Here is a 23,547-nt window from a genome sequence, read left to right on the forward strand (position 1 = left end):
ACCCCACTTTATAGATCCGACCCCACCTCGCCACACTGTCATTATGCTTATTCCAAGCCACACGCTGCACGGTCCTCAGCCAGGGCGTCCAACACGCAGCCAATGTTAGTTCACGAAGTCTTAGTGTTGGATTGGGGGCTTCACCAGGCGGGGTTTTACCGTTGGGGGCTCTAGAATTGGGGCATTCAGGATTGCATCAGGAACTGGCAAGGCGTCCAGTCAAATCTCTTGGCTTTGTTGAACCATTCACCAAATGATTATTTCACTGGACCCTGCATACTCCATATCAGCACTTGATAATCCTCCGGGGAGGCTGACTGGTGGGCTGTAGGTAACTGAGCCCTTACTAGGGGCGAAACATTGCATGAAAAAGGGCCAACACGACAAATTTAGAAATGGATATTGATTCGGTCTACTGATACACTGCCCCTCACACACATACAATATCAAAGCGATGCAGTTCAGTCGCCCAAGTCGCAGTTCGGGTGTTCTGGGCTGTTCTCGGACCACCAGAGGCTGTTTCAGAATAATGAAGATATAAGATCATATCATTCGCACCGTGCGATGATAATTTAGTATCTGCCAGGCCCTTTTGCCAACTGGATTCCCCTTTGTTTTTCGCTACTTTCGTCCAATATTCGACGATGAGATTCCTGAAAGGCCTTTTTTGTGCATTTGGCCTAATTAGCCTGGCAAGTGCGAAGGGTCTGTCATGGAAGCTCGACCAGTCATGTCAAACAGACGGTAAGCCAGATATCCCCCGCCAATTAACCTTCAACTAACAATTTCTGCTCCCAGGCATTGGTGACATGGTCTCTAATGCCGTTGGCAGTGCCTTTTCGATGGCGAGCGATGAGTACGACGTACTCAACAAGCTCCTCACCAATCAAGATCTGGGCGCGAACCAGGAAAATATTCGCAATGTAGTGAAGTGGATGTTTATGAAAGATGGCGAAGAGCCGAATAACGCTCGACTGAATCTACTCAAAAGTATCTCCTCACCTATTCTTAGTCCACACTCTTGGAGCTTATTTGCTAATTATGACAGCGCGTCTGAGCATTCTCGTCAAGGCGAAGGATCGTAAGGATAATGAGGAACCGGACGGATCGACGGTAAGCCCTACAGCCCCGATGTTGCAGACCCATGTCAGTTGGAATTAGGATGCCAGTGACTGACACATGAGCAGATCGTGGTGTATTGTGGATTCGACCGCTTCAAACCAACGCTTGATGGTAGATGGTATGATGAGGGTAGGTAATCTTCCTTGAGCCAGATAACACCCGAGAAATCCCTTAACTGACTTTGATGCAGACCTCGATGAGGTTCTCGAGAAGGACCAGGCATTTGAGACATGCAAAGGCAATGAACCCACAGTGGCCTACACCTGGAATTCCCCCAACAAGGACAAGCCACCCCAAATTCAGATCTGCCCATGGTTCATCAACTGGATGAAATCGGTCGATACCCATAGTCTGAAGGATGCCCAGCCCAAAGCTCTGTTCTGGCGGGCAGTCAGCACGAGCCTGTCGAAGATGCATACGTTGCTGACGCCCATTGATGTGGACTCGTTGCTCGACAAAGTTATTCTGCACGAGCTGACCCATACACGCGTGGCAGGCGTGGCGGAGGATGTTGACGGACCGAGCTTTGCAACGGTTAGGTATGGGTGGAACAGATGTCGGAAGTTGGCGCAGGAGGGAAGTGATGACCCCGAACGGGAATCACAGGTCAATGCGGACTCGATTGCGCTTTGTGGGTCTGGTATGTTAGCCCTCTCTGTAGATCTTGTACAAGATGCTGACGCACCTATAGCCATTAGGTTTATTAAGGATGGCAGGGAGGTGAAAGAGAATGGCGACGTGGTGTAGAGGTGAGGGTTGGGCGAGGTCTAGCGAGAGAGCTACGAATATTTCTTTATTTTCATTTACTTTCGCATCTGTCACTGGGTATTTATATCTGTATGGAATCAAGTCACTCGGTAGACTTCTTTCACTTTGACTTTGTTACTAGAGGTTCATCTCTGTCTGAAGTCTAGATTAGCAAGAACCCACTCCAACCTATATTGTGCCGGGACTGACCACTTCCATGGAGGGAGGCCTCAGTACTGACAGGGTACTACGTAGATACTTCAGGTATTTTGTATTTTGGGTGCCTGAGTATTCATGGTGAGAATAGGAGAGGACAAAAATAGAAAATGCGCTGGTCGAGCTCAGTCCCCCCACAATTCTCCTCTATTGGCCCCCAACCAAGCAGATCGAATTTGTTTGTAGATCAATCCAGGGCGATGCCGAGACCGACTCCGCCTCACAGCCTGACACATGCAAGGTTGAGTTAGGTATTTCCCTTCTTCTGTCCTCTTCTCTCCTCTCCTCTCCTCACCAACGACTAAATTGATTCAACAACATCGCCATGAAGTGGTCATGGAGTCTTACCCCTCGCCGCAGAGAGGAAAAAAGCTTGCTGAGAGGCGCAGGCGCGTGAGCGACCGCCCAGAGGCTCTGCCAGTTATACGAGAACGGACCCTGACGCTGCCATTTCCGCCAAACAACACGGGCGTGCCACGAAACCGTCGTCATCAAAGAACCTGCGATCAGCAGCAATCTAAATTCTTTGCCAAACTCCCACAAGAGATCCGGTATCTGATTTATCGAGAGGTCCTGGCCCCTACAGATCATTCAGAACTCCATGTCGCCAGTGCGGACCAACGACTTCTGAGTCGGCGCTGCGTGAATGAGAACTTGGAGACCCCGGGGTTAAAGCACAGCTGTTGGGGCCGTTGTTACAAGCTAGACGGTACGACAGCGCGGAATCCTAGCCTGGGGAGATATGAGCCCGAGGATGATTCTCCTTACCCAGTTAGACTGGGGCTGTTGCGCTCATGCCGACAGGCGTACGTTATTGACATCTTCCACATCTAAGCAAGTGAAAGAGAACCGCTAAACAAAAACCAGATACTCGGAGTCAATTGACATCCTCTACTCCCAAAACATCATCAGCTTCCGCCAAACACGGACTATCGTGGATCTCCAACGTACTATTGTCCCCCAGCGCTTTCATAGCATTCGATCCATGCACCTATATTTCCTACTCCAACTGTACTGGTACGAGTCGCGCTTGCGCGAAGGCGACTCTAGATATCCTTTTGATATACCTTTTTTCTGGGAGTCTGCCTGGAAGACCATCGCCGAGATGAAGTCGTTGCAGAGCCTTCGGGTCGAGTTCACTGATGGGCGCGCTGGCGAAAACTACCCGGAACAAGATGCAGTTGTCCATCTTTTGAAGCCGATGGTGGCACTCAAATTCTCGAAGTATCTGGTCCAGTTCGATTGGCCAGTTCAGGTGGATGAACTTGTACGGTCGTTGGGGAATGATGTGTCTTTTGAAATCCAGATCAGAGAGAAACCCGCAGGGGGGATTATTATTGGTAAGGCCAGGCAAAGATTTGCCTCGCACAGGCTGAGAATACGACAGAACCGCTGAATTGGAGTGCGTTCGACGATAACATGCACATGGATTATGAACAGATGGACATGACGCCGGAATTGACCACTCTTGACACCATAAACTGCCTTGCACAAATTTAAAACCCTAGAAAATTGCCCAGTCAAAGCCAGTACCTGTTCCTTACATGATATACTTGAACCTTGGAAGACGTTGATATGATCGCGTATTTGGTCTGCAGCCTCATGGGGCCCAGAGATGCATAGTAGCTCGAGATGATCAACGATACATGTTATTGATATTGCAATCCTTACTCTATGTATGTTTAGAGCTTTAAATGGACATTTTGCAGTCAGCTTGTCACCCAAGCCAGATTAAACCCAAGTCATGATCTAATCACAGTCATGAGGTTTCATGTCTTGTGCCATGCCTATCTTCTGTTCAGCCACTATGAGAAGTCGTGCGATATTGTCTTGTCCTCGGAAACTCGCGATCTGCGCCGCTGTCCGAGTTTTGTTTCCAGACGTGGCAGCAACGTCAGCGCCAGCGTCCAGCAACATCCGAACAATCTCATAATGGCCCCCTTCCGTCGCCGCCGAAAGCGCTGTATACCCATTGTAGTACGACCCTTGAGCATCCACATCAGCTCCTGCGTCCAACAGTCTCCGGACAATAAGATAATGGCCACCAAGAGCTGCGCCTTGCAGGGCTGTCAATCCCTTATATCTGACAGCGGGGGCATTGACAGATGCTCTTTGCTCTAGCAGAATTTTAACTATATCGCCATGACCTGCTGAAGCAGCAGCTTGAAGGGCGGTGCGGCCGTTATTCTTAGCAGCTGGTGTATTGATTTCTGCGCCTCGCTCAAGCAACCATCGTAGGAGCTCGATATGACCCCCTCCGCAGCAGCTTGCAAGGCAGTTCGACCCATATACTGATGCGGAGGACGGTTGATATCTGCTCCCGCAGAGACCAGGCAGCGAACGATATCCATATGACCCGCACTTGCGGCTAGGACCACGGCTGTTTTGCCCCCGTTGTTTCCTCCAGGAGAATCGACGTCTGCCCCTGCCGCTAGCAGTGCCTCCACTACATCGAGGTTTCCACTAGAGGAGGCAGCTTGAAGAGCTGCCTTTCCATAATATCCTTTGGGGGGCTCATTAGGATCCACTGTGTCATGGGCTAGAAGACGCTGTACCTCACTCAGATCTCCTTTCGCAGCGGCGAGCTGAAGGGGAGACCACGTGTTCTCCTCGTCTGGTTCGTCGACTTGAGGTTGAGAATTCGCCGGGAGATAATCTTTGTGCATCTTCTGAGGATTCCTTCTGTAGTCGTTGCATGCTACTCGGTGGGCATTTCTTGTGACCGTAGAAAGTTGCTATCTGGTTGAAGCGGAAGAGGAACCTATCCTAGCCAGAAGCAAGCTAGTTAGAACTTACATGGATACCCCGCCCCAGGGGGCCAGAAATGATAGATGAGTAGAAGTGATGACGCTGTTTTATTCCCCCGCAGGAGAAATGATAGTAACTTTCCATGAACCTAATGTGCATGTGGAAAGCACATCGGTATTGGAGCAGCCCGCTGTAAATAGATTGTCTCCACCAAATTGTTTATTGCTATCAACAAACTGGTAACAGCCTTGAGCCGGTTGTGGGTGACTTTGAAATTGCAATGAAAACAAATACTGAATCTCATTCAGCATTTTATCATTTTATTAGTGCCGCTCGAAGCGATTTTCTAGCTAGGATGAAAAGCGCGACACCTCACAAGAATGGGACGAGAAGAATGACTAGATACCGATTCATCTGTTTCAATTTGGAAAACGGAGCTTACCAGTGTTTCTCATTATGTATGTACCACTAAACTCAAAGTAAATACAAATTGATCGTTCAGCACGGAACAGCCTTTTGCCTCCACAACATAGGGTAACCCGTTGACCTGAACTACCGACCGTGCGATAGAATAACAATATGTGCAAGCGCTCGGAAAAAGAGACCGAGAGCGCTGTGGTCCTTCGTCCGAACGACCATCGTCCGACTCAGTACCTAGTGCACGCAAATCTAGACAAAGCGAAGATAATGGGTTAGCGTATGGTCCAAAGATTTGCTAATATCTGGAATCCTACTTACCCCATTCTCACACGAGAGACCGATGCAGCAAGCGGCTGGATCTCCAAGTGACGCACTCGCTTCGCATGTGGAATTGCCCTAAAAAGCATTGGTTAGGTCATTAGTATGGCGGTTGCACACTTCTCATCGTGGTGATGGTTAGTTAAGCTTACCCCACGGCAAACTTCGAGGGCACGGGGCAAGGCGTATGCACCACTGGCAATTAAGCCTAGGACGAGGACGGAGAATCGCATTGCGATGAATGAATCGAAAATTCGGAATGAGTCGAAAGTTGAGGACGAAGTGTCTGCGAATAGAATCAAGCAAAAATTAGCAGTGAACAAGAGCACAAGAGTTGAGGGCAACCAAGGGATGCAGCGCGATCATCCAGCGGCGGGACGATGCTATCTTCCAGCAGAGTTGCGATCTTGAGAAGAAGACAATGAAACCATAAAACAATCCCGTGGGCGACATACCAGGCTAATATTCGAAGCGATGACAGATATTCCAGACCCGAATAATATTCGAAGAATGTCAGGTCACTGGGGTAGAACGTCTTATAGCATTCTTAGCGATTTGCCGCAGGAGCAGGCCGACCGCCACGCTTTTGTGGAGCAGGGGCCAATTATCCCATCCATGCAAGTGAAACATCGCCGCCAAGGAAAGATCTACAGGGGGAAGCTGGGGGCCGATCGACCCACGGTAATTGGGCAAGTCGGTGGGCTGGGTAACCAAAGGTCTCTGTGATGGGCAGTGGCAGGTCGGGCTGGGCTGAGTCTTTACCTGGCGACATTCCCGTCTAGTGCCATCTGACGGGCTCAATGGCTGCGCGGAGGCTATTGAGGTCTACCCCAAGCGAGATATATCATCTGGACCGACTTTGGTCGAGTTGCTCCTACCTCGTGCACGTCTGACAAGGTGGCTGGTGCGACCCGAGATCTTGATTCTGTGGCTGTTGTGACCAAAATAGTAAACGCGGCGAGTCTTGAAGAACTGCCATTCTAAGCGATGGGATCCATTAGCCGAGAGCTCCTCAAAAGCCGTCGATCATATGACCAACTTCGAGGCAATTCAAGTTTCCATCGGTTGGACAAGATCGAGGCAGCAGGATTCCCGATCGTGGTCCTTGACAGCGGGCACATACAGAGCGAAGGGCAGAAGGAGTGGTAAACCACGAGCCTTGCACAGTTCCAGCAGCAGAATCTCATGTAATTCTGCAAGGCGGATGTGATTTTCTTCGCAAGCTGGTGGGCTGGTGCATAAAAGCCAAGGATCTTGGCAGTGGATGTACAGCTTCGCTTGCCAAGTGCGGAAGGGATGCGCTGTGGAACAAAAGAAGGGGGACATGCAGAACTGGCAGTTGAAAGCCTGAATCCAGAGAACGGTAGATCATATATGCCTGGCATTCTATCTTCTGTTGGATCAGCTTCCACTGAGAGCGGTTCCTGTTCCGCAGCGTCAGGTCCTGGTGGATCTTCATCGACCCAAGCCTTATGGTCAAGCCATGAAGTATCGAGTGAGAGCACGTATGATACGAGAGACGGCTGTCGGCAAAGTGTCCGAGTCAGACTTTGAAGCTTCCCTGGGAATCAGCAACCAAAACAATAGGCGATCATGTCAGTAGAGTCAGCCCACCCGACTGTCCACTGGATTGCAATTGTCCAGGCGAGCTTCAAACTCACTGAAGGCATCACCCCTTACCAAGTGCTCAACCGGTCGATTGATATTGGGGATCCTAGGAATCAGCTTGATATCTGAGTACAGGACAGGAATGGCGATGCTTAGAAGCCGCTTGCTGGATGCTGCTAAGCTTGCCAATGCCCTGCTTTTTCCCTCGAGATACTTGATGATGAGGAGAACATTCTCCACCGGCAGGTGGTTGAGCGACATGTCGAGATGTAGGATGGTTTGTAGTAGCAGTTGAGGCAGGGTCGAAGGCGTATGAGATATTTGTGGAATCTGGAATCTTTTAAGAGATCGGGAGGATAGTAAACTGCAGGACTGTGTGACTACCAGCTACATGGCAAACGGGATGAAGTGGTGAGATTTTTGCCTGGCCCTCAGTGTTTTAGCCTAATGCTAGGATTTCTACGTTGGGGAGGGCCGCTCTTGCTGTGTGGTTGATTGTACTGTTGTTGTTGCTGTTGTTTCTACGCTTTTACAGCCGTGTCTGGGTTTCCCGATTGGGAAACCAACCCCACAATAGTCAGGATGCCGATATGAGTGGGTCGGCCTCTGGATTCGAAGTCTGGGCCAGGTATGGGGTTCTAAACAGATGACGAAATAAGGGGACGTCGAAAGTGACATTTGATAAGGAGGTAACGACATGTCCATAGGGCGTAGAATAAGCGCAAAGAGGCGCAAACCTTAATAGAGGTTTTCTATTCCGAGCCTCATGCTTGGCTTCGCTCAGGACAGCTGGTTGTTTGCAACGACGGAGATGACAGCTTAGACAGGGAGTTTCCCTCGGGAAAACACACGCAGCGCCAGAAAGAGTTGGAGGTCTATCACAACGCTGAAACTTGGAGAGAACAGTTTCACATAGCAAATCTCACACCAATCGGAATCTCGGGATCCTAAGCCTCTTTTTGTAGCCGCAACCCAAAAAGCATTCCGCGTTCGGCAGTCTCCGACTCCGTCGAGAACCGCAAAACGGGCGGGAAATTCCTAGACCCACCCAAGTTACCCGACAGATTTTTCTTGGCCTGGCTGGGGTAGCATCGAATTCTCACTTGGAAAGATTTTCTTCTCTCAATTACCTGTGTTATTGGTCAATGCTGATATAATTGTGTCAACCCTTTCACTGGAGTTGAAATCTCTTATCAATTTTGACATTGAAGCCAAGGCCGAGTCGCAACCCTATATAGCTTGCCCACCATGAGTGACGAAGAGTCATACGTTACCGACGGAAAGGAAGGGTTCGAGGAGCCCCTCAAGAAGAATGGCGAGAAGAAACCTCTGTCTGCGCAGGACCTGGAGCCCTTTGGTAATGAAGAGACGGCAGAGGTCAAGTATCGAACTATGAAGTGGTGGTAAGTGACTATTCCTCTTTGTGACCGACTTGAAATCTGGACATTCTCGAGGCTAATGGAAGATTAGGCACTGCGGCATGCGTGAGTATTCAACATGGGATCAGCCTTCCTTTTTTAATGGCAGTTGTGAATTCTAATCATTTGACAGTCATGATCGCGGAGAACGTCTCTGTTGGAATCCTGTCGCTCCCTTCTGCGGTCGCAACTCTGGGCATGGTACCGTATGTATTTGATCCTTGATCATTAACATGTCCTCGACTGACCACATCCATCAGTGCTGCAATCATGATCCTCTTCATCTCTGCTCTTTCCTGGTATACTGGGTATGCCATTGGTCAATTCAAGCTCCGTCACCCCCACATCCACAGCATGGGAGACGCTGGCGAGCTCCTGATGGGCCGTGTTGGTCGCGAGGTTCTTGGAATTGGCCAGCTTCTGCTGCTTATATTCCTCATGGCTAGCAATATCTTGACCTTCAACATCTTAATGAACGTACTGACCGATCACGGTACCTGCACCCTTGTCTTTGGCGTGGTCGGCCTTGTGATTTGTTTCCTTGGAGCTCTGCCTCGTACCATGGAAAAGGTGTACTGGATGTCTGTCATTTGTGAGTGTGCCCTGCAAGAGCTGACTAGAGGCTCCTGTTTTTTTCCGAAATCACTAAGATTTTAACCCAAATTCACAGCATTCTTGAGTGTCCTGGTTGCTACGATCATCACCATGATCACTGCCGGCGTGGAAGCTAAGGAACACGTCGTTAACGAGGTGACTACGGAGGTTTCTTTCCGTGATGGATTCCTCGCTGTCACCAACATCATCTTCGCCTACCGTACGTGCAAAAATCAAAAGCCACATGATGACAGGGCTTTCCGTGATATAGACGAGCTAGCTAACACTAATATTGCAGTTGCTCACGTTGCTTACTTTGGCTTCATGTCAGAGACGGAGGATCCTCGTACATTCAACAAGTCCCTCGCGATGCTTCAGATTATCGACACTGTCCTCTACCTTGTCAGCGCTCTTTTAATCTACCACTACATCGGACCCAATGTTCAGTCACCAGCTATCTCGTCTCTGAGCCCAGTCATGAGCAAGGTTGCTTGGGGTATTGCCATCCCTACCGTGAGTCTTTGCAAGCCGTGCTTCGTCCTTCTTTACGTTTCTTATCTGTGGGCCTTCTCTGACAATAACAGACTATTCTCTCCGGCGTCGTTCTTGGCCACGTTGCGTGCAAGTACATTTACGTGCGCATTTTCCGCGGTTCTGATAAGATGCACAACCGCAGTCTGCTCTCCATCGGATCTTGGGTTGCCATTTGCATCGGCGTCTGGATTATTTCTTGGGTCGTCGCTGAGTCGATTCCGGTTTTCAATGACCTACTGAGTCTTATTGTGAGTTTCATGAAATAAAATGTCTTTTTTGAAAAGATAGCTGATGCAGATTCAACCTACAGAGTGCTCTGTTTGGAAGTTGGTTCAGCTGTAAGTTTTTAATTAACTGGCATTTTCTTGAAATCTCACCCTGTCTAACATCCTTCTCAGTCGGCCTCCCTGCTGTGTTCTGGCTCCACATGAACAAGGGCCAATACTTCCGCAACTGGAAGAAGACGGTGTTGACGATTACGAATGTTCTGATTTTCCTTATTTCTTGCGTTATCGTAAGTTCAACCCGATTGCCTCCAGCTTCGAGTCCTATTTCTCAACAATCGGGCATGATTGTTTTTCCTGACCACGACTGACTTTCTATAGTGTGGATTGGGTCTCTACGTGTCCGGCGTTGCGATCCACGGCGATTCAGGCTCCAACAGCTGGTCCTGTGCTAACAGTGCCTGATTGTTTAAAAAGTCATTATATTTTCGAACAGTAGCGGATGATGTGATTCTTCGAGGTCTTACGAGAAGTCAGCGTATCTTTTGTATAGAATAGGTAAATAGAGTTAGATTGTGTTAATAACTTCACATCAATGATTCCTCAGATCTATTTCACGAAAGCTATCCTCGCGTCAAACTCTCATTTGGCAGAATATAGTTGAAACTGCCCAATATTCTGTACGCAGCCCTCCCGTTGCAGTATCTTTGTCGAACAGTCAAATTAAGCTAAAAAGACTTCATGCACGGGTCGCTAGAATGTAGGTCTACCTTGAACTCCTTTTTGACATCTTCCCTTCGATGTCCTACGAAATACGCCGCTACGCACTTTGAAACCACTTTTAGTAACGTCTCAAACAATCACAGATACCCTGCCGCGATATCCTGGAGGTTTTGTACATATTCTTGGATCCTCTCCGCTCTCACTTCTTGAACACTTCAACTGTACATGACTTGCCTGGACTCCTCCCACAATTCCTGGAATGAGGCATAACACCCAGCGACGAAGGGGAAGATCTGCAATACCGCAAGGGAATCAGTCCAAGTCTCCATTTTTAGTCGAGCTTGAACCGCGAGCACCTGCCCTCTAAACCATCCCCGGCGGGTACGGCCGGCTGCAGCAGCACCCCCAACAAATAACAACCAGAGCAAGAAGCGATCTGGATACCATCTGACGTCTATAGTCATATTTTCCTCATTCAGTGCATGCGACAGACAGTCCAATAAGTAGTCAAATACGGGGTTACTCAGCGGTAACTCTCTGAGGAAGAGGCAGAGAAAAATATTGCCCACGACCGAGTATGCTCTCACGGGCATACTGTCCGTGACTGTGTCGATAAATCCATCTGCCATCGTGCGGTGCATGCTTAGTCCCAGCGCATTGAGCCTTTGGAGCCATTCGGACTTGGGCATGACCTCGGAGTTTGGCGCCATCTCGAGTGATAGACATTTGAGTTCGTGGAATATTGTCATCAAGGTAGAATGTGCATCTTGAGGGATTTGACTCAATAGATCACCCATTGGAAGTTCGTAGATAACGCGGGGCGTCAGTGGGAAGTCATGGCCTGCGAATCGTGCTCTAAATGTAGGTTAGTTCTGTCAGCTGAAGGAGAAATAACCAAGGCTTCAGCTGTATGTTCATCCATGGGCTATTGCTTACAGGTTGATCAATCCAGTCCTAAAGATGTTCGTCCCTGGGTGTGACGCATCACCACGGCCTTCTGCTATTCTGTCGAAGGCCTCCAAATGTTTGCGCCCAACGCCAAAAAAGCCGGCACTGTTCTAGTCTTGTTAGCATAGACCACTAGAAAACAGGAATTCAGGACCCACAAACCTCTAGAATTGATAGACAGGCGATAGCAACCAGGGCATCGTCAGAGATGTTGGAAGGATCTCCGGCATCTTGCAAGGATTTGCTGATTACACGAATAGCTTGAATCTTGTGATGGTAATAGACAGTGATGAGATGCGGACTTGACCCGCTCAAAAGCATTCTGTTCACGGCCACTACACTCAGAACTGCATTCAAGACGGCGGGACCGGAGACCATGTATGGTATACAGCTGACTTTGACACTTTGACCACGCTGCCACGAAAAGTTGAGCATATAGGAGTACACATTTCCGACTATAATCATGTCAGAATAGAGTCTTTGGATGGGGGGAAGCTCAACAACGTACGATAATCGAAGAGGAGAGTTGATCCTTCGACACAATTTACGGGAAGGCCTGGAGTGAAAGAGTCAGTCACCCTTCATCGGCTGGGTCAAATTCGGGCAATGGAAGAGACGAGACCTTGTAAGGCAGATTGTATTTGAGAGGTCTGGTTAGTCGTCGTGAGGTCCGCGGTCGGTTTACCGCATATAGTGCACGCCGAAGAGGATTTCAGAGGGGAATTCCCATGTGGGTGAGCCCATCGAGAGCCCGATGATGACTCAGTGAGACGCCATGGTGCTTGCTGCTTTCGCCGAGAAGAGGCAACGTGCTCGAGTGCTTGGGTATCTCTGACGTGTTTCATGACATGAGAGCGGATCTTCGACCGCGTGGCCGTTTTATTCGAGCTCTCGGCGGATATAAACTCAAATTTGATCTTCTTATTTGCTTTGAAGACCAACCGCGTAGCCCCTGCAACCCATTCATTCTTATGGACCCGTGCGACTGGCGTGGAGAATTGATTCGGGGCACATACCTTCCGGGGATACCGTTTGCTTTTCTTGACATACGCAATGCATTGTTCGGACGAGTTCAGAACACTCATGTCCCGAGCAACGAAAGTAAGATGTCGGTCAGCAGGATTTTGAGACGATCAAAGCGGGGTTTGCTTTTCTTGCCACAGAAGCGTGCTTACGCTGCTTAGGCGTCCTTTCGCTGGTAGCTTGGGCGAATCGGAAGACGGACTCAACCGCACTGGATTGGTGTTCGCGATAACATAATCGTGACCCATCTGGGTTACTGGTACTCAAGAAGTGCCGAGACACACTAACTCAATTGCAACTTTGGTCTGACTGGATTCTGTTTAGTGTAATTCTAAGCAAATGTAATCTACAGACTCCATAATCTGAACTCGGCGGAGTGAACACCTCTGTGATGAGCCTATAGTGTTTTCGGTACATTTATTTTGAGCTCCAGAAATGATGACCTTTTTCATAGACAAATCCGCAAGAGCTCATCTTGGATACCCTGCAGCTTGTCCCGGGAAGACGGGTAAGCATCCATGCCTCGCTCTGATCCATCGACTAGGAAAACCCGGCTCATATATGCTACGAGCAGTGTATAGTAGCTTCTCTAACATCTGGCTTGACTGCATTCATTGACATTCAGGAAGGATCTATCAAACAAAGGTCACCGCATGCATAAGGCATGCACGGGGTTTTGACATTCTGCTTGGCCATGTGATGACGGTCTCTCACCGATGAAATCCGCTCTGGTGGAAGTCAGATTCCTTCAGTACGAATTGTCTTTGAATAGTTTGGTGTCACTATTTCTTACTCTCTGTTCAGTGCCTACCTTTTATGGTAAATTTCATATGCCGTTGTTTTCGCCGCCACGTAGGCATCAAACTCTTTCTGCACCGTATGCATCGGTACAACGTGATCTTTGGTCCCCGCTATCAACAGCAGTGGAGCGCGATCCGACTTATCGAAATCCGCATGCCCAGGACCCGATTTCTTTAACATGCCCGTTGCCCCTGCCACAATACATGCGCCACACTGGGAATCGCATACCAAAAATAGAGGACGTCACTTTGTTCTCTGAACAAATGGCCCCCAAAGCAGAAGTGGAACTGCTGCGCGGTTATTGCCACGGTGGAATGAATATTGAAAGGGTTCGAAAGAACCGGTCCAGTAGCTTTGAGGGTATTGATGGACAGATCGAAGATACCTGCTGGCTGCGCAGGGCTGATGCCAATTCCAGCGCACCCGTAGCCACGCGAGAGAAGAATTTGAGTAAAGAGACCACCGAAACTGTGCCCCATTATTATAGGCTGTGTACCCAGGGAGGAAATGATGGATGCATAAATGGTCTATGATAGTTTCGATCGTTTGATCCGCCATGGGTGGTTTGGAAACAGAAAATGTTTCGTTTGATAAACCAGCCTGTTGCTGATCTGCCATATTGTCTGGGTCAATAAGTTGAGGTAAAATTGAATGAAATGCTTTGGAGAGGAAATTCGGGTTGGAAAATGTGAATGATCAAGGAAGCTTGATGAATATTATCTAGGAAATAGGGTGGTATTTAAGGGCTATCCCCCATTCCCAATAACCAATGAACCTAGCAATTGAAATCAGACCCCAGGTCGAGTTTGTATGCAAAGGTTCTATACGTTACTGTTGTGGAAGTGAAAGTCCCTGCGCAGGAAGCTCCAAGGCCAAGAACGACGTCTACACTAGCGCCATCGAATATAGTAAACGGACTGCTTTGACCATCCTTTCCACATTCCTTCGTCTGCAATTCCCGAAATATGCATGCTGCGCGTTCTAGACAAGTGTTCTATGGTTCATTCTATCTGATCATTATTGCTAACGAGACGTGTTACAACACTAATAAACCGCTCCATTAATCTCTTACCATTTGTGACACGGAATTCAGTGCAAGGGCTTTAAACAAGGAATGAAACCCAGCGGACCGAAGCGCACAGTTCCAGAGATGCGCGAGGAATTTCTTGCCGAGACAAAGAATTGGGCATATCCTCCTTGGTACCAGCAGGACGTGTAGATCTTCGTAGTATCTCAATTAAGGCGCATATGACGGTTGTATCAAATCTAGATCCAGGACCCATGTACTCAGAAGCTTCCATCAGGCATTAAATCCGATAGACGGGAAGCGAGGCTGCGCCTATACTGCTATGGATCAATGCTTGGCCCCAAAATGGAAAACCGGGGTGTTATGCACTCAAAAAGCAGCTCGAGTACGCAAATCTAGCAGCTTCTCCACAGATCATATGTAGAGATGCCTTAATCCTAATTGATTACGACTTGCATCCCATGCTCGGGTGACATGACCAGATGCGTACTTTCATCCTTTGTATTTTTGCGAGAACGCCCGGGATGGCTCTTGTCGGTGAATGTGAAGGTTGTCTCGTGCGAGTCTTCATGCGTGCTACAAGAGACTGAAACGTCAGCACTAAATCTGCAAGGCGTGGTTATATAGTTAGTAGGTCTTAGAACTGTTTCATTGGCCACGAGAAGTGCCGTGCTTCTGATGGAAACTCGATGATGGGACGATTTCACTAAAAGTTTGGTTCTGACCGAGACCCCCCATTTCGGTCACTTAGCACCCCTCATTCCACGATATACAATTGGATATGAAGTCTATGGCGCTGGGCTGGCATGGTCTGGCCGTGTTCTTCGCCACAACCCGCAAACTCTAAAATCCCCAAACCGACGCAGAAGCGGCTCCAGAGGAGCTTATCAGTAGTTACCCATAAAGGCTCCAGGACACTAACCAAATCAGTCCAGTGGTCAGCCTCGATCAGGGCTAGTGTTGCTTACGTACATACGTACCCGCAGATTTGCCGATACCCCACGATGCATTAGTGCTGCGCTAACGACATGGACCACAGAGAAGCGAAAATTGATCCCATGACGAAACTTCGATACACGTGGATCAAAAGTGCGCTAGTGATCATGAGCCGCAGATCTGTGGCTAGACAGTGTAAATCCCTAGCCATTCTAATAGAAGTGCGTACTCCGGGAAACAGACCGATTCAAGACAGTAGTCGACCCTGGCCAGGATTAGTGTGATTTCCATAACGAACCCCTGAAAAAGACTATGTGGTCTAGATGTCTCGATGTCCATCTCCTACTCATTGACACGGAAGAGTGTGTTGTGGCTGTAAATGGCTCATCAAGTGGAAGCTTGTGCATCATTCTCTCGGATAGAGCTCGAATAGGTCACCTCATTATGACGACCGACTCTTTCTACCAATGAAGTGAGACGCTAGTTTCAAACTTTGATACCGTGCTTGCTGCTCTAGTAAAAAAAACTTTCAAGATTTATCTTAACCATTTAAACGACATCGGCTTATCCGTGAAGAGGCCCTTCACCTCAGTCATCTTGGATAAGTTATAAATAACGCCAGTTACAGATTTACCTCACAAATCAGTAGTTTCATTCAAGATTTTTTGCACCCTACTTTGCCTGCAATTATGGCTGAAACCTCAGTCGGTGTCTACCTCTTTTCTCGCCTTGGCGAGCTAGGCATCAAAAGCATCTCTGGTGTTCCTGGTGGTATGAGGTTCCCTTTATGTTTTTTTCTTAGACTCGACTAATCAATTTACTTTGATAGACTATGAGCTCGTTCTGCTTGATATGATTCCTGAGGCAGGATTGACTTGGCACGGCAATGCGAACGAATTGATTGCCGGATATGCCGTGAGATATACTCTCTTGGCGATGCCCTCGGGTTGCTAATTCAACTAGGCCGACGGATATGCCCGTGTCAGCGGAGTTGCTGCGTTTGTAACTACATATGGCCCTGGAGAACTCTCGGCTTATTGTGCAATGGCTGGCCAATACGCGGAATATGTAAGCATATATCACTTCCATTCTTATGCTAGGACAAAGGAAGCAGCCTATTGAGAATCGAGATAACAGGTCCCTGTGGTTCATGTTGTGGGCTATCCGTCCACCGTTGCCATGAATGGAAAGATGATTATGCATCACAGTCTTGGGGATGGTAACTTCGGGTACGTCAAATTCAACGTGACTCGATCTTGACAGCTGACTTACCCTCACAGAATGTACCAGAAGATGGTCGAACATATTTCGGTTGCATCAACCGTCCTCATGGACGCCAAATCAGCTGCTTCGGAGATTGATCGTGTTCTGAATGGTATGCCCTTTATTGAATGCTGGCAAAATTCCCAGGAAGATAATCTCTGACATTTTCCATTAGCTATGCTCTATCATTCGAGACCAGTGTAAGTAAGATACCACCAGGTGTCAGTCAAATTGCTGACATAACACAGATATATTGGCGTTCCCGTAGATATTGGGCCCCAAATGATATCTAGTGGGCCGCTGGAGTCATCTCTCCAAGTCATTCTCCCAAAGAATAACCCTGAGTTCGAAGTAAAGGCAGTGGTGGAAATCATCCGTCGTCTTCAATCTTCTAAGCAACCAGTCATACTCGTTGATGGGGGTATGTGCCTCGAAATATTTACCCGCAGAGATCTTACTTACACGGAGTAGGAGCTATCCGCCATGATCTAGTTGATGAATCCGAAGCGCTGATTGAACTTCTCAAAATACCATACTTCGCTACTGCCATGTCCAAGGGATTTACCGAGAGAATCGGAGGTAAGTATGGTGGTATCTATGGCGGCGGGGCATCCCCGAGGGCGTAAAACAAGGGGTTGAAGACAGCGACCTTGTCATAATAATCGGGCACTATCCGGTACGTTCATCTTGATTTCTGGCACGAAAGACTTGGACTAAAATTACCGTTTCAAGAGCGATTTCAACACGTAAGTGTTCTTAACATTAACTTCAAGGTTTACGGGATAATTGCTCAATGGCAAAATAGGGGCGAATTTACAACCAATCTTCAAGAAGACAAAGTCATTGACTTTCAGCGTCTGGCGCTCAGCATTGCCGGACACCAATATGATCTTGCAGCAAAACATGTCCGTATCCCCTCTCATTCCATCACACATGGTCCTAAATGGTATATAGCTCCTCCCTCGGCTGATCCACGAGCTTTCCAACCTTGGCTCGATTGTTGTCGAAAGAAGCGTCACTTGGGACCCATACCCTAACGATTCAACCCCCAAACCCGATAAATTGACGCAAGACTATCTCTGGGCGGTAAGTCCATCCTTTCTCGAGTTCCTGCTCTACAGACTCACTAGGTTTATGTAGCAACTCGGCAAATACTTCCAACCGGGTGACTTCGTTATTGCAGAAACAGGTACTTCCAGCTACGGCATCCCTGCGTCGAACTTGATGAATGTAAGCGACGTTCGTATGTTCAATCAGACCGTATTTGGCAGCATCGGCTATGCCACTGGTGCCGCATTGGGGGCATTTATCGCCGGAAAAGAAGACGGATCCATCAAACGCGGCATCCTGGTCACTGGGGAAGGATCACTTCAGTTGACTGTACAGACCTTCTCCGATCTGCTTCGTCATGGACTTAACACGACTGTGTATGGATCTTGCTCTCTATTTACTTCCATTAAAAGTATTTTGCTAATACAGATATGGTGAATCTCAGATTCCTTCTCAACAACGACGGCTACACAGTCGAGCGTTTGATCCACGGCATGGAGGCATCGTATAACCAGGTCCCGATGTGGAACTACAGCAAGATGTGTGAAACATTTGGTCCTTCATTCCCGGCAAGATATTACCGAGTCCAGACAGGCGATGAGCTGCTTGAGCTTCTTGCGGACGCGCAATTTGTAAAGGCCGATTGCACACAGGTAAGTCTCTCCGAATGCGAAATCAGGCACCGGTTCATCTGACAGCTTATTTCAATAGGTTGTTGAACTCATCCTCCACAAGCATGACGCTCCTATGTCTGTTAAGCTGGCGAGCAAGGCAGTGGAGGAATTCAATAAGAGCAAGAAGTAAAGGCTGTGGTTGACGGTCCTAGCCGCTTTTATACTTACCCATCATTACCAAGTGATCCAAGAGAATGTTCTGAGAAAGTCCAAAATGCCATATTTTCATTCTTTGTCCGCTGGGCTCTGGCTCGTTAAGTTCGTTATGAAACTCCGTAAGGTAGCCACGAGACTTTGGTTAGCTTTGGTTTAGATATTTATCATGAATCTTCTTTTGGATAACCACCTGGGCGGATATCAATAGAACAAGAGCTCCATAAGAGACCCATAGGCTCCTATATATAGCTCAGGCTCAGTCGAGTGAAAGTGGGAATTTGGTAACTTTAGCAAGGTCCTCGCCCCCATCCTTTCTCCATTCTCCAAACTTATCTGGATATCTACAAAATTGGGCATTAATCAATCACCATATAAGTGCATCTTTATGGTAGCTACGAGAGTCCATCGAATTGCGGAGAGAATAATTTACATTGCAATCAGTGGTGCGAGTACCAAGGTGTTTAAAAATCGAGTTAGCTAGCGACGCGACCAGTGAACCAAGTGAAGAGCAGAGGGGATCTCACCGTGTGAGGTATAACGGAACAACCAGTTTCGGGCAACATCATGTGCCAGGCCTCTTATGTGGTTTTTGTTTTGCTCCGTTAATTCCAGAGGTCTGGTAACGTCAATTTTCATTGGCATACTTTCAGGGATCAAAGGCTCGGCAAATTTCACCACCTCAATTGGCCTACTGTCTTGGGCAAATGCGCAGAGGATTGTCTCCAACAATGAAGTAGTGTCACGAAATTTGTCCTCCCAGCTGAGATGGACGATAACATAGTAGGAATGCATTTTGGCCGGTCTCCAGAGTTAGACAAAATAAGCCTAGGGTAGTTATCAATGAAGTCTCGAGGAAAGAGTAGGGGTCGAATTTGCTGTGACTTGGGGCGATGGAGATCCGTGAGTGTGCATAACGTCTACTGGGCTAGATGAGGCGGAGGGGTGGACGACTGATCCTGAGGTCGAGGGTAGGATAAAGTCTGAGGGGTTAAGGTTATATATAGGTGCTTGATCACTGCAGATAGGCATCATGAGTTGATCGGATTGAAGTCTCCAGATCCTTTGGCGACTTTGTTGTTTCGTTTCCAGTTAGTCAAAGCCCTTTATGTATCCCCACCTTTGTGCTGCACGTCGATATACTTAGATCGATAGAAGCTGGCATGACAAACACTTAGCCAAGGACCCGGTCAAAGAGCGTTGCGGAACACAAAGCCTTTGTGATTCGAATTTCATGGTGGTATACGCTCCAATTTTCTGACAAAGGATCGCAACTCGTCACCCTTAGTCAGAAGAGCATGTATCCGACGATTTAATCGAAAACGGCGATTGTCCGATAAACCACATTTGGAAATCATGGCGCGCGTGGAGCCTAGGGATATAGGGGGCCGATATCTCCATTCCAGATTATCGGCGGTAAATCGTGGATCAGTGATACCTGTAGGGGACTGCTAATGAGTTTTCTGGTAGGTCCTTTGATGTTGGCTTGCCTATCTCCTGTCAGAGGTTTTCCCTTTGCTCCCCCGATTGGGACCCGTCCATGAGTGTGGGCCGTGACTAACCATAACTAAGCCACGGGGGCGACTGTAACACCCGCCGGCTCTGGTCCACTTCATTCTCTTCCCTTTCTACCCCAGACTCCCTTCTGATGACACAACCCATTTTACACAATGGACGAACCTGTCGCAACTGTCATACCCGATACGGGAATGTCAGAATCCTTCAATACCGCTCCACCAATATTTGAAGAAGAGGCCTTTTTATCACCAGGAACGTTTTCCAGCGCAGACGAATATGCGGCCAACCCGCGATTTCTCGAATTACAAGAGGAGCTTCGCTGTGTGCTCTTCTCATCCGTTGCCAGCCTTGATCCTGGTGAATACACCTCGCCAGTCCCTTCAGAACAGCCAGACGGGCCCACCAAATCGCGACCAACACTAGATTTTACAAGAGTTTCTATTCCCAAAATCCGACTCATTTTCTACCTTAAAAATTGGATTACCGAATGTGCACCTTATCTCGACAAATTTGATGAGTCGCGCCATTTTGGTGTGCACATTCCGATCCTTGCGCAGCGTTCGCCCGCTTTGTTTTACGCCATTCTTGCATTCTCTGCTCGCCAGACTGAGCGGAAAGCCTGTCTTGACAAGGCCTACAATAGTCTGGAACTTTATCAAGAGTCAATCCGGTTGCTTGCACCTTTACTGCAAGCGAAAGACCCAAATGTCTTGGTGACAGTATGCATTCTGGCCGTGATGGAGCTGATGTCCGTTAGTCCACGCGACTGGAGGAGGCACGTCGAAGGCTGTGCCGCTCTTTTCGACTCCTTCAATGTGAATGGGTTGTCAGGTGGCCACCTATCTGCTACCTTCTGGACTTATGCGCGCATGGAACTGTGCGGTGCGATAATTTCAGGAGGCGCTGAGTCTACGGTGCTCCCCCTGGAAAAATGGGTTCCCGCTGTACCCGAGACCGCAAGTCCCAGGGAGAGAGAACTCATGATTCGAGACATGTTTTACCAAGACGGCTGCGCTTCCCCAGATATGCACGCAAACTGGGCAGTGTATCTCTGCGCCAAAACATGCGATCTATCCTGCCGTCAAACCAGACACGTGGAACTGGGCGAAATGGTCGAAGACACACGCCCTTTCGCGGAACAGTGGGCCTGCCTCTGGGAGGAGCTGCAATTCTGGCTTGAAAAACGACCCCCGGCCATGCTTCCTATTAAGACCACCGGTATCGGCGGCGGTCAAATATTTCCAGAAATCCTTTTCGCCCACTGGGCTGCTATCTCGGGAAATCAACTTTACCATGCTGCTTGCATCATGATGCTCGACATGAAACCCCCGGGGAAAATTCTGCCTCCAGCCAAGCCGCATTACTCATCTGTGTGGCACGCGCGCCGAGTTTGTGGGATTTCATTGACTAATCCTCACTCGGGAAACCTTATCAACGCTATTCAACCGTTATATATTGCGGGAAAACTTCTTAGTCACCACAGCGAGCACATTGAAGTAGCGAAACTGTTTAAGATTGTCGAAGAGACGACTGGCTGGGGCGCACTGTGGAGGTTGAAGGATCTTGAACGAGCTTGGGGGTATGAGCCGGGTGAAATACTGTCAGCGATTTGATATTTGGGGAACGAATCTTGGTGTTTACGACTCAAATGTAGTAAAATGGCTAATAACTGAACTTCGTGTGGATAGACTTTCGCTCGCAGCGGCTGTTTTGGATATGGTCTATAAGGACCCTACTTTGGCTTGGCTACACGAGACTGGCTCTTGAACATTCCTGTAATATACATATTATATTCCAATATTGTGATAGGATGCGATATTTACAGCCACTACGAATCTCCACCTTGGCGCTTTTAGCCACAAATATATGCAATCAGTAGTCTCCCGTGAATAACTTATGCGAGATCGGCGCAAGTCTTGGGATGCATCAGAGAGTGCTTGATTCTCTCAGTTAATCTCTCGGCATCAACTTCGAAGACATAGTTGACTTGACGAATGCCACCTGGAGCAAGAGCCTTCTGGTAAACGTGAATGTTACCGTAGTTCGGGCTGCCGTAGCTGGTGTCCACGTCGAGGTAAACTGTTGAAGCACGACTGTTAGGGCACTGTCACGAAGTGATCTCGGAGTGTCTCTTACCTGACGTCTGGTTAGTGGCAATCGTGGGATCAACCATCAGAGCCGCGGCCGTCTCATCCCAGAAGGGGAATGAGAGATCGTAGTATTTGGCAAAGAGCTGAGCGTAGGCATTATCGGCAGTCTTGACCTCGTCAACGAATTTCTGCGTAGGGAACACCTGGTTGGCGACATTTCCAGCGATAGTGATGTTGGGGAAATCCGCAGTCAGAGCGATCTTGGAAGCCTCGGGGTCGATCATGAGGTTGATCTGTAGTATCATAGGTTAGCATGCGCGTGACGCGGCCCCTCGGAGAAAATCTTACATCAGACTGATAATCAGCTAACATAATGCTACCAGTAGCCTGGAGCATATTCAAATCGAGATAGCCGCCCATAATGACAAGCTGCTTAGCAAGCGAGGCGAATTCGGGGTCCATGCGCACAGCCAATGCAACATTGGTCAGGGCACCAGCGGAATAGATAGAGACCTGGCCGGGATACTTGTGCACCATCTCAACCATGAAGTTTGCCGCAGAGGTCGAGTTGTTAGGCTTGCCCGTGGGGAATCCCTCCTTGAAGGCAGCCTTGACAATGCGGTTAGGGTCTCCTGAACTAGGATCGTTACCCGCGGCTTCGGCTGTCTGATTCTCGGGTGCAAATGCACCCTCCCACGGTAGTTTGCCGTGGATGGTCTCCCATGCTTGGAAACGTTCAGGAGTATTGATCAATGGCCAGGTAGCGCCAGGATAGACGGGGATGCAGCTCAGGTTGCCGGCCTCTAAGGTGGCAACGGCGTGCAATGCTACCTGTGGCTGCCAACTGTTGGCAGTGTCTGGGTGAATTGGTTAGTGTATTTCACTAGTGTCCATGGTGGCAAATGCTTACCCGAAGCCAAGGCCAGAACATCAATATCTCCATCGAGGGCGATCAGATAAGGCACGAATCCGGCCGTATACCAATCGTTGTCCATGATGGCATAGTGCTTTGCAATTGCTCCAGCAGCGAGCGAGAGCACCGATAAAGAAGTGTGCCAATGCATGATGACGACGTCGTGTTCTTTTTTGTTTTAAGGATGGAATATGGTCAACTTTCGAGTTAATCTGTAGCAGACAATCTCAAAAACCCTTCAACAGCACTCCTGATCAATTTCTTCCACCTCCGTTCTCTCACCGAAACCTTTATATCTGCCCTTAACCTGTTGCCTGTCCATCATCTCATCGGCCGCTGCCGATTCTCTCCATGAAAATGGATTCTATGACATCGAATATCCGCCCGATCGTTCTCCGCATACTCCACGAGCCTCCACGATCTCCCCGCATTGAACTTCCGAAAAAGAGCGCCGGTGCCTCTGGTTTCCCAAAGCAGAC

The 23,547-nt window shown here is 48.5% G+C and overlaps 9 protein-coding genes across 9 annotated transcripts; 5 read left to right on the forward strand and 4 right to left on the reverse strand.

The window, feature by feature from the left end:
* Positions 1–644: 644 nt before the first annotated feature.
* N7458_003830 (uncharacterized protein) lies at positions 645–1,869 on the forward strand (the record flags this gene model as incomplete). The annotated part of the gene is made up of 6 exons (XM_056907212.1): positions 645–744; positions 799–990; positions 1,049–1,113; positions 1,188–1,251; positions 1,313–1,762; positions 1,814–1,869. The coding sequence occupies 6 exons, from the start codon at positions 645–647 to the stop codon at positions 1,867–1,869; spliced, it is 927 nt and encodes a 308-aa protein (XP_056767939.1).
* Positions 1,870–2,421: 552 nt separating this feature from the next.
* Positions 2,422–3,585, forward strand: N7458_003831 (uncharacterized protein; the record flags this gene model as incomplete). The annotated part of the gene is made up of 3 exons (XM_056907213.1): positions 2,422–2,891; positions 2,953–3,425; positions 3,473–3,585. 3 exons carry the CDS (start codon positions 2,422–2,424, stop codon positions 3,583–3,585), a joined length of 1,056 nt encoding a protein of 351 aa, XP_056767940.1.
* Positions 3,586–3,834: 249 nt separating this feature from the next.
* On the reverse strand, positions 3,835–4,751 carry N7458_003832 (ankyrin repeat domain-containing protein; the record flags this gene model as incomplete). Its single annotated transcript, XM_056907214.1, has 2 exons — positions 3,835–4,202; positions 4,316–4,751. 2 exons carry the CDS (start codon positions 4,749–4,751, stop codon positions 3,835–3,837), a joined length of 804 nt encoding a protein of 267 aa, XP_056767941.1.
* Positions 4,752–7,114: 2,363 nt separating this feature from the next.
* N7458_003833 (uncharacterized protein) lies at positions 7,115–7,440 on the reverse strand (the record flags this gene model as incomplete). The annotated part of the gene is made up of 2 exons (XM_056907215.1): positions 7,115–7,132; positions 7,252–7,440. The coding sequence occupies 2 exons, from the start codon at positions 7,438–7,440 to the stop codon at positions 7,115–7,117; spliced, it is 207 nt and encodes a 68-aa protein (XP_056767942.1).
* A 987-nt stretch (positions 7,441–8,427) lies between these two features.
* Positions 8,428–10,414, forward strand: N7458_003834 (uncharacterized protein; the record flags this gene model as incomplete). The annotated part of the gene is made up of 10 exons (XM_056907216.1): positions 8,428–8,582; positions 8,650–8,663; positions 8,731–8,803; positions 8,858–9,189; positions 9,268–9,411; positions 9,490–9,704; positions 9,776–9,973; positions 10,036–10,063; positions 10,124–10,239; positions 10,331–10,414. The coding sequence occupies 10 exons, from the start codon at positions 8,428–8,430 to the stop codon at positions 10,412–10,414; spliced, it is 1,359 nt and encodes a 452-aa protein (XP_056767943.1).
* A 473-nt stretch (positions 10,415–10,887) lies between these two features.
* On the reverse strand, positions 10,888–12,705 carry N7458_003835 (uncharacterized protein; the record flags this gene model as incomplete). Its single annotated transcript, XM_056907217.1, has 5 exons — positions 10,888–11,527; positions 11,609–11,730; positions 11,783–12,075; positions 12,129–12,176; positions 12,306–12,705. The coding sequence occupies 5 exons, from the start codon at positions 12,703–12,705 to the stop codon at positions 10,888–10,890; spliced, it is 1,503 nt and encodes a 500-aa protein (XP_056767944.1).
* Positions 12,706–16,096: 3,391 nt separating this feature from the next.
* Positions 16,097–18,524, forward strand: N7458_003836 (alpha-keto acid decarboxylase family protein; the record flags this gene model as incomplete). The annotated part of the gene is made up of 15 exons (XM_056907218.1): positions 16,097–16,178; positions 16,237–16,322; positions 16,371–16,475; positions 16,545–16,636; positions 16,688–16,782; positions 16,846–16,870; positions 16,919–17,091; positions 17,163–17,249; positions 17,312–17,346; positions 17,403–17,416; positions 17,476–17,575; positions 17,625–17,756; positions 17,811–18,097; positions 18,166–18,373; positions 18,432–18,524. The coding sequence occupies 15 exons, from the start codon at positions 16,097–16,099 to the stop codon at positions 18,522–18,524; spliced, it is 1,614 nt and encodes a 537-aa protein (XP_056767945.1).
* A 1,693-nt stretch (positions 18,525–20,217) lies between these two features.
* N7458_003837 (putative C6 transcription factor) lies at positions 20,218–21,678 on the forward strand (the record flags this gene model as incomplete). The annotated part of the gene is made up of 1 exon (XM_056907219.1): positions 20,218–21,678. One exon carries the CDS (start codon positions 20,218–20,220, stop codon positions 21,676–21,678), a length of 1,461 nt encoding a protein of 486 aa, XP_056767946.1.
* A 281-nt stretch (positions 21,679–21,959) lies between these two features.
* Positions 21,960–23,219, reverse strand: N7458_003838 (uncharacterized protein; the record flags this gene model as incomplete). Its single annotated transcript, XM_056907220.1, has 4 exons — positions 21,960–22,144; positions 22,202–22,448; positions 22,504–23,012; positions 23,066–23,219. The coding sequence occupies 4 exons, from the start codon at positions 23,217–23,219 to the stop codon at positions 21,960–21,962; spliced, it is 1,095 nt and encodes a 364-aa protein (XP_056767947.1).
* Between the last annotated feature and the right edge of the window lie 328 nt (positions 23,220–23,547).

This window comes from Penicillium daleae (genome assembly GCF_028827525.1).
Source record: "Penicillium daleae strain IBT 16125 chromosome Unknown utg000004l_segment0_segment0, whole genome shotgun sequence".
Classification (NCBI taxonomy): Eukaryota; Fungi; Ascomycota; class Eurotiomycetes; order Eurotiales; family Aspergillaceae; genus Penicillium; species Penicillium daleae.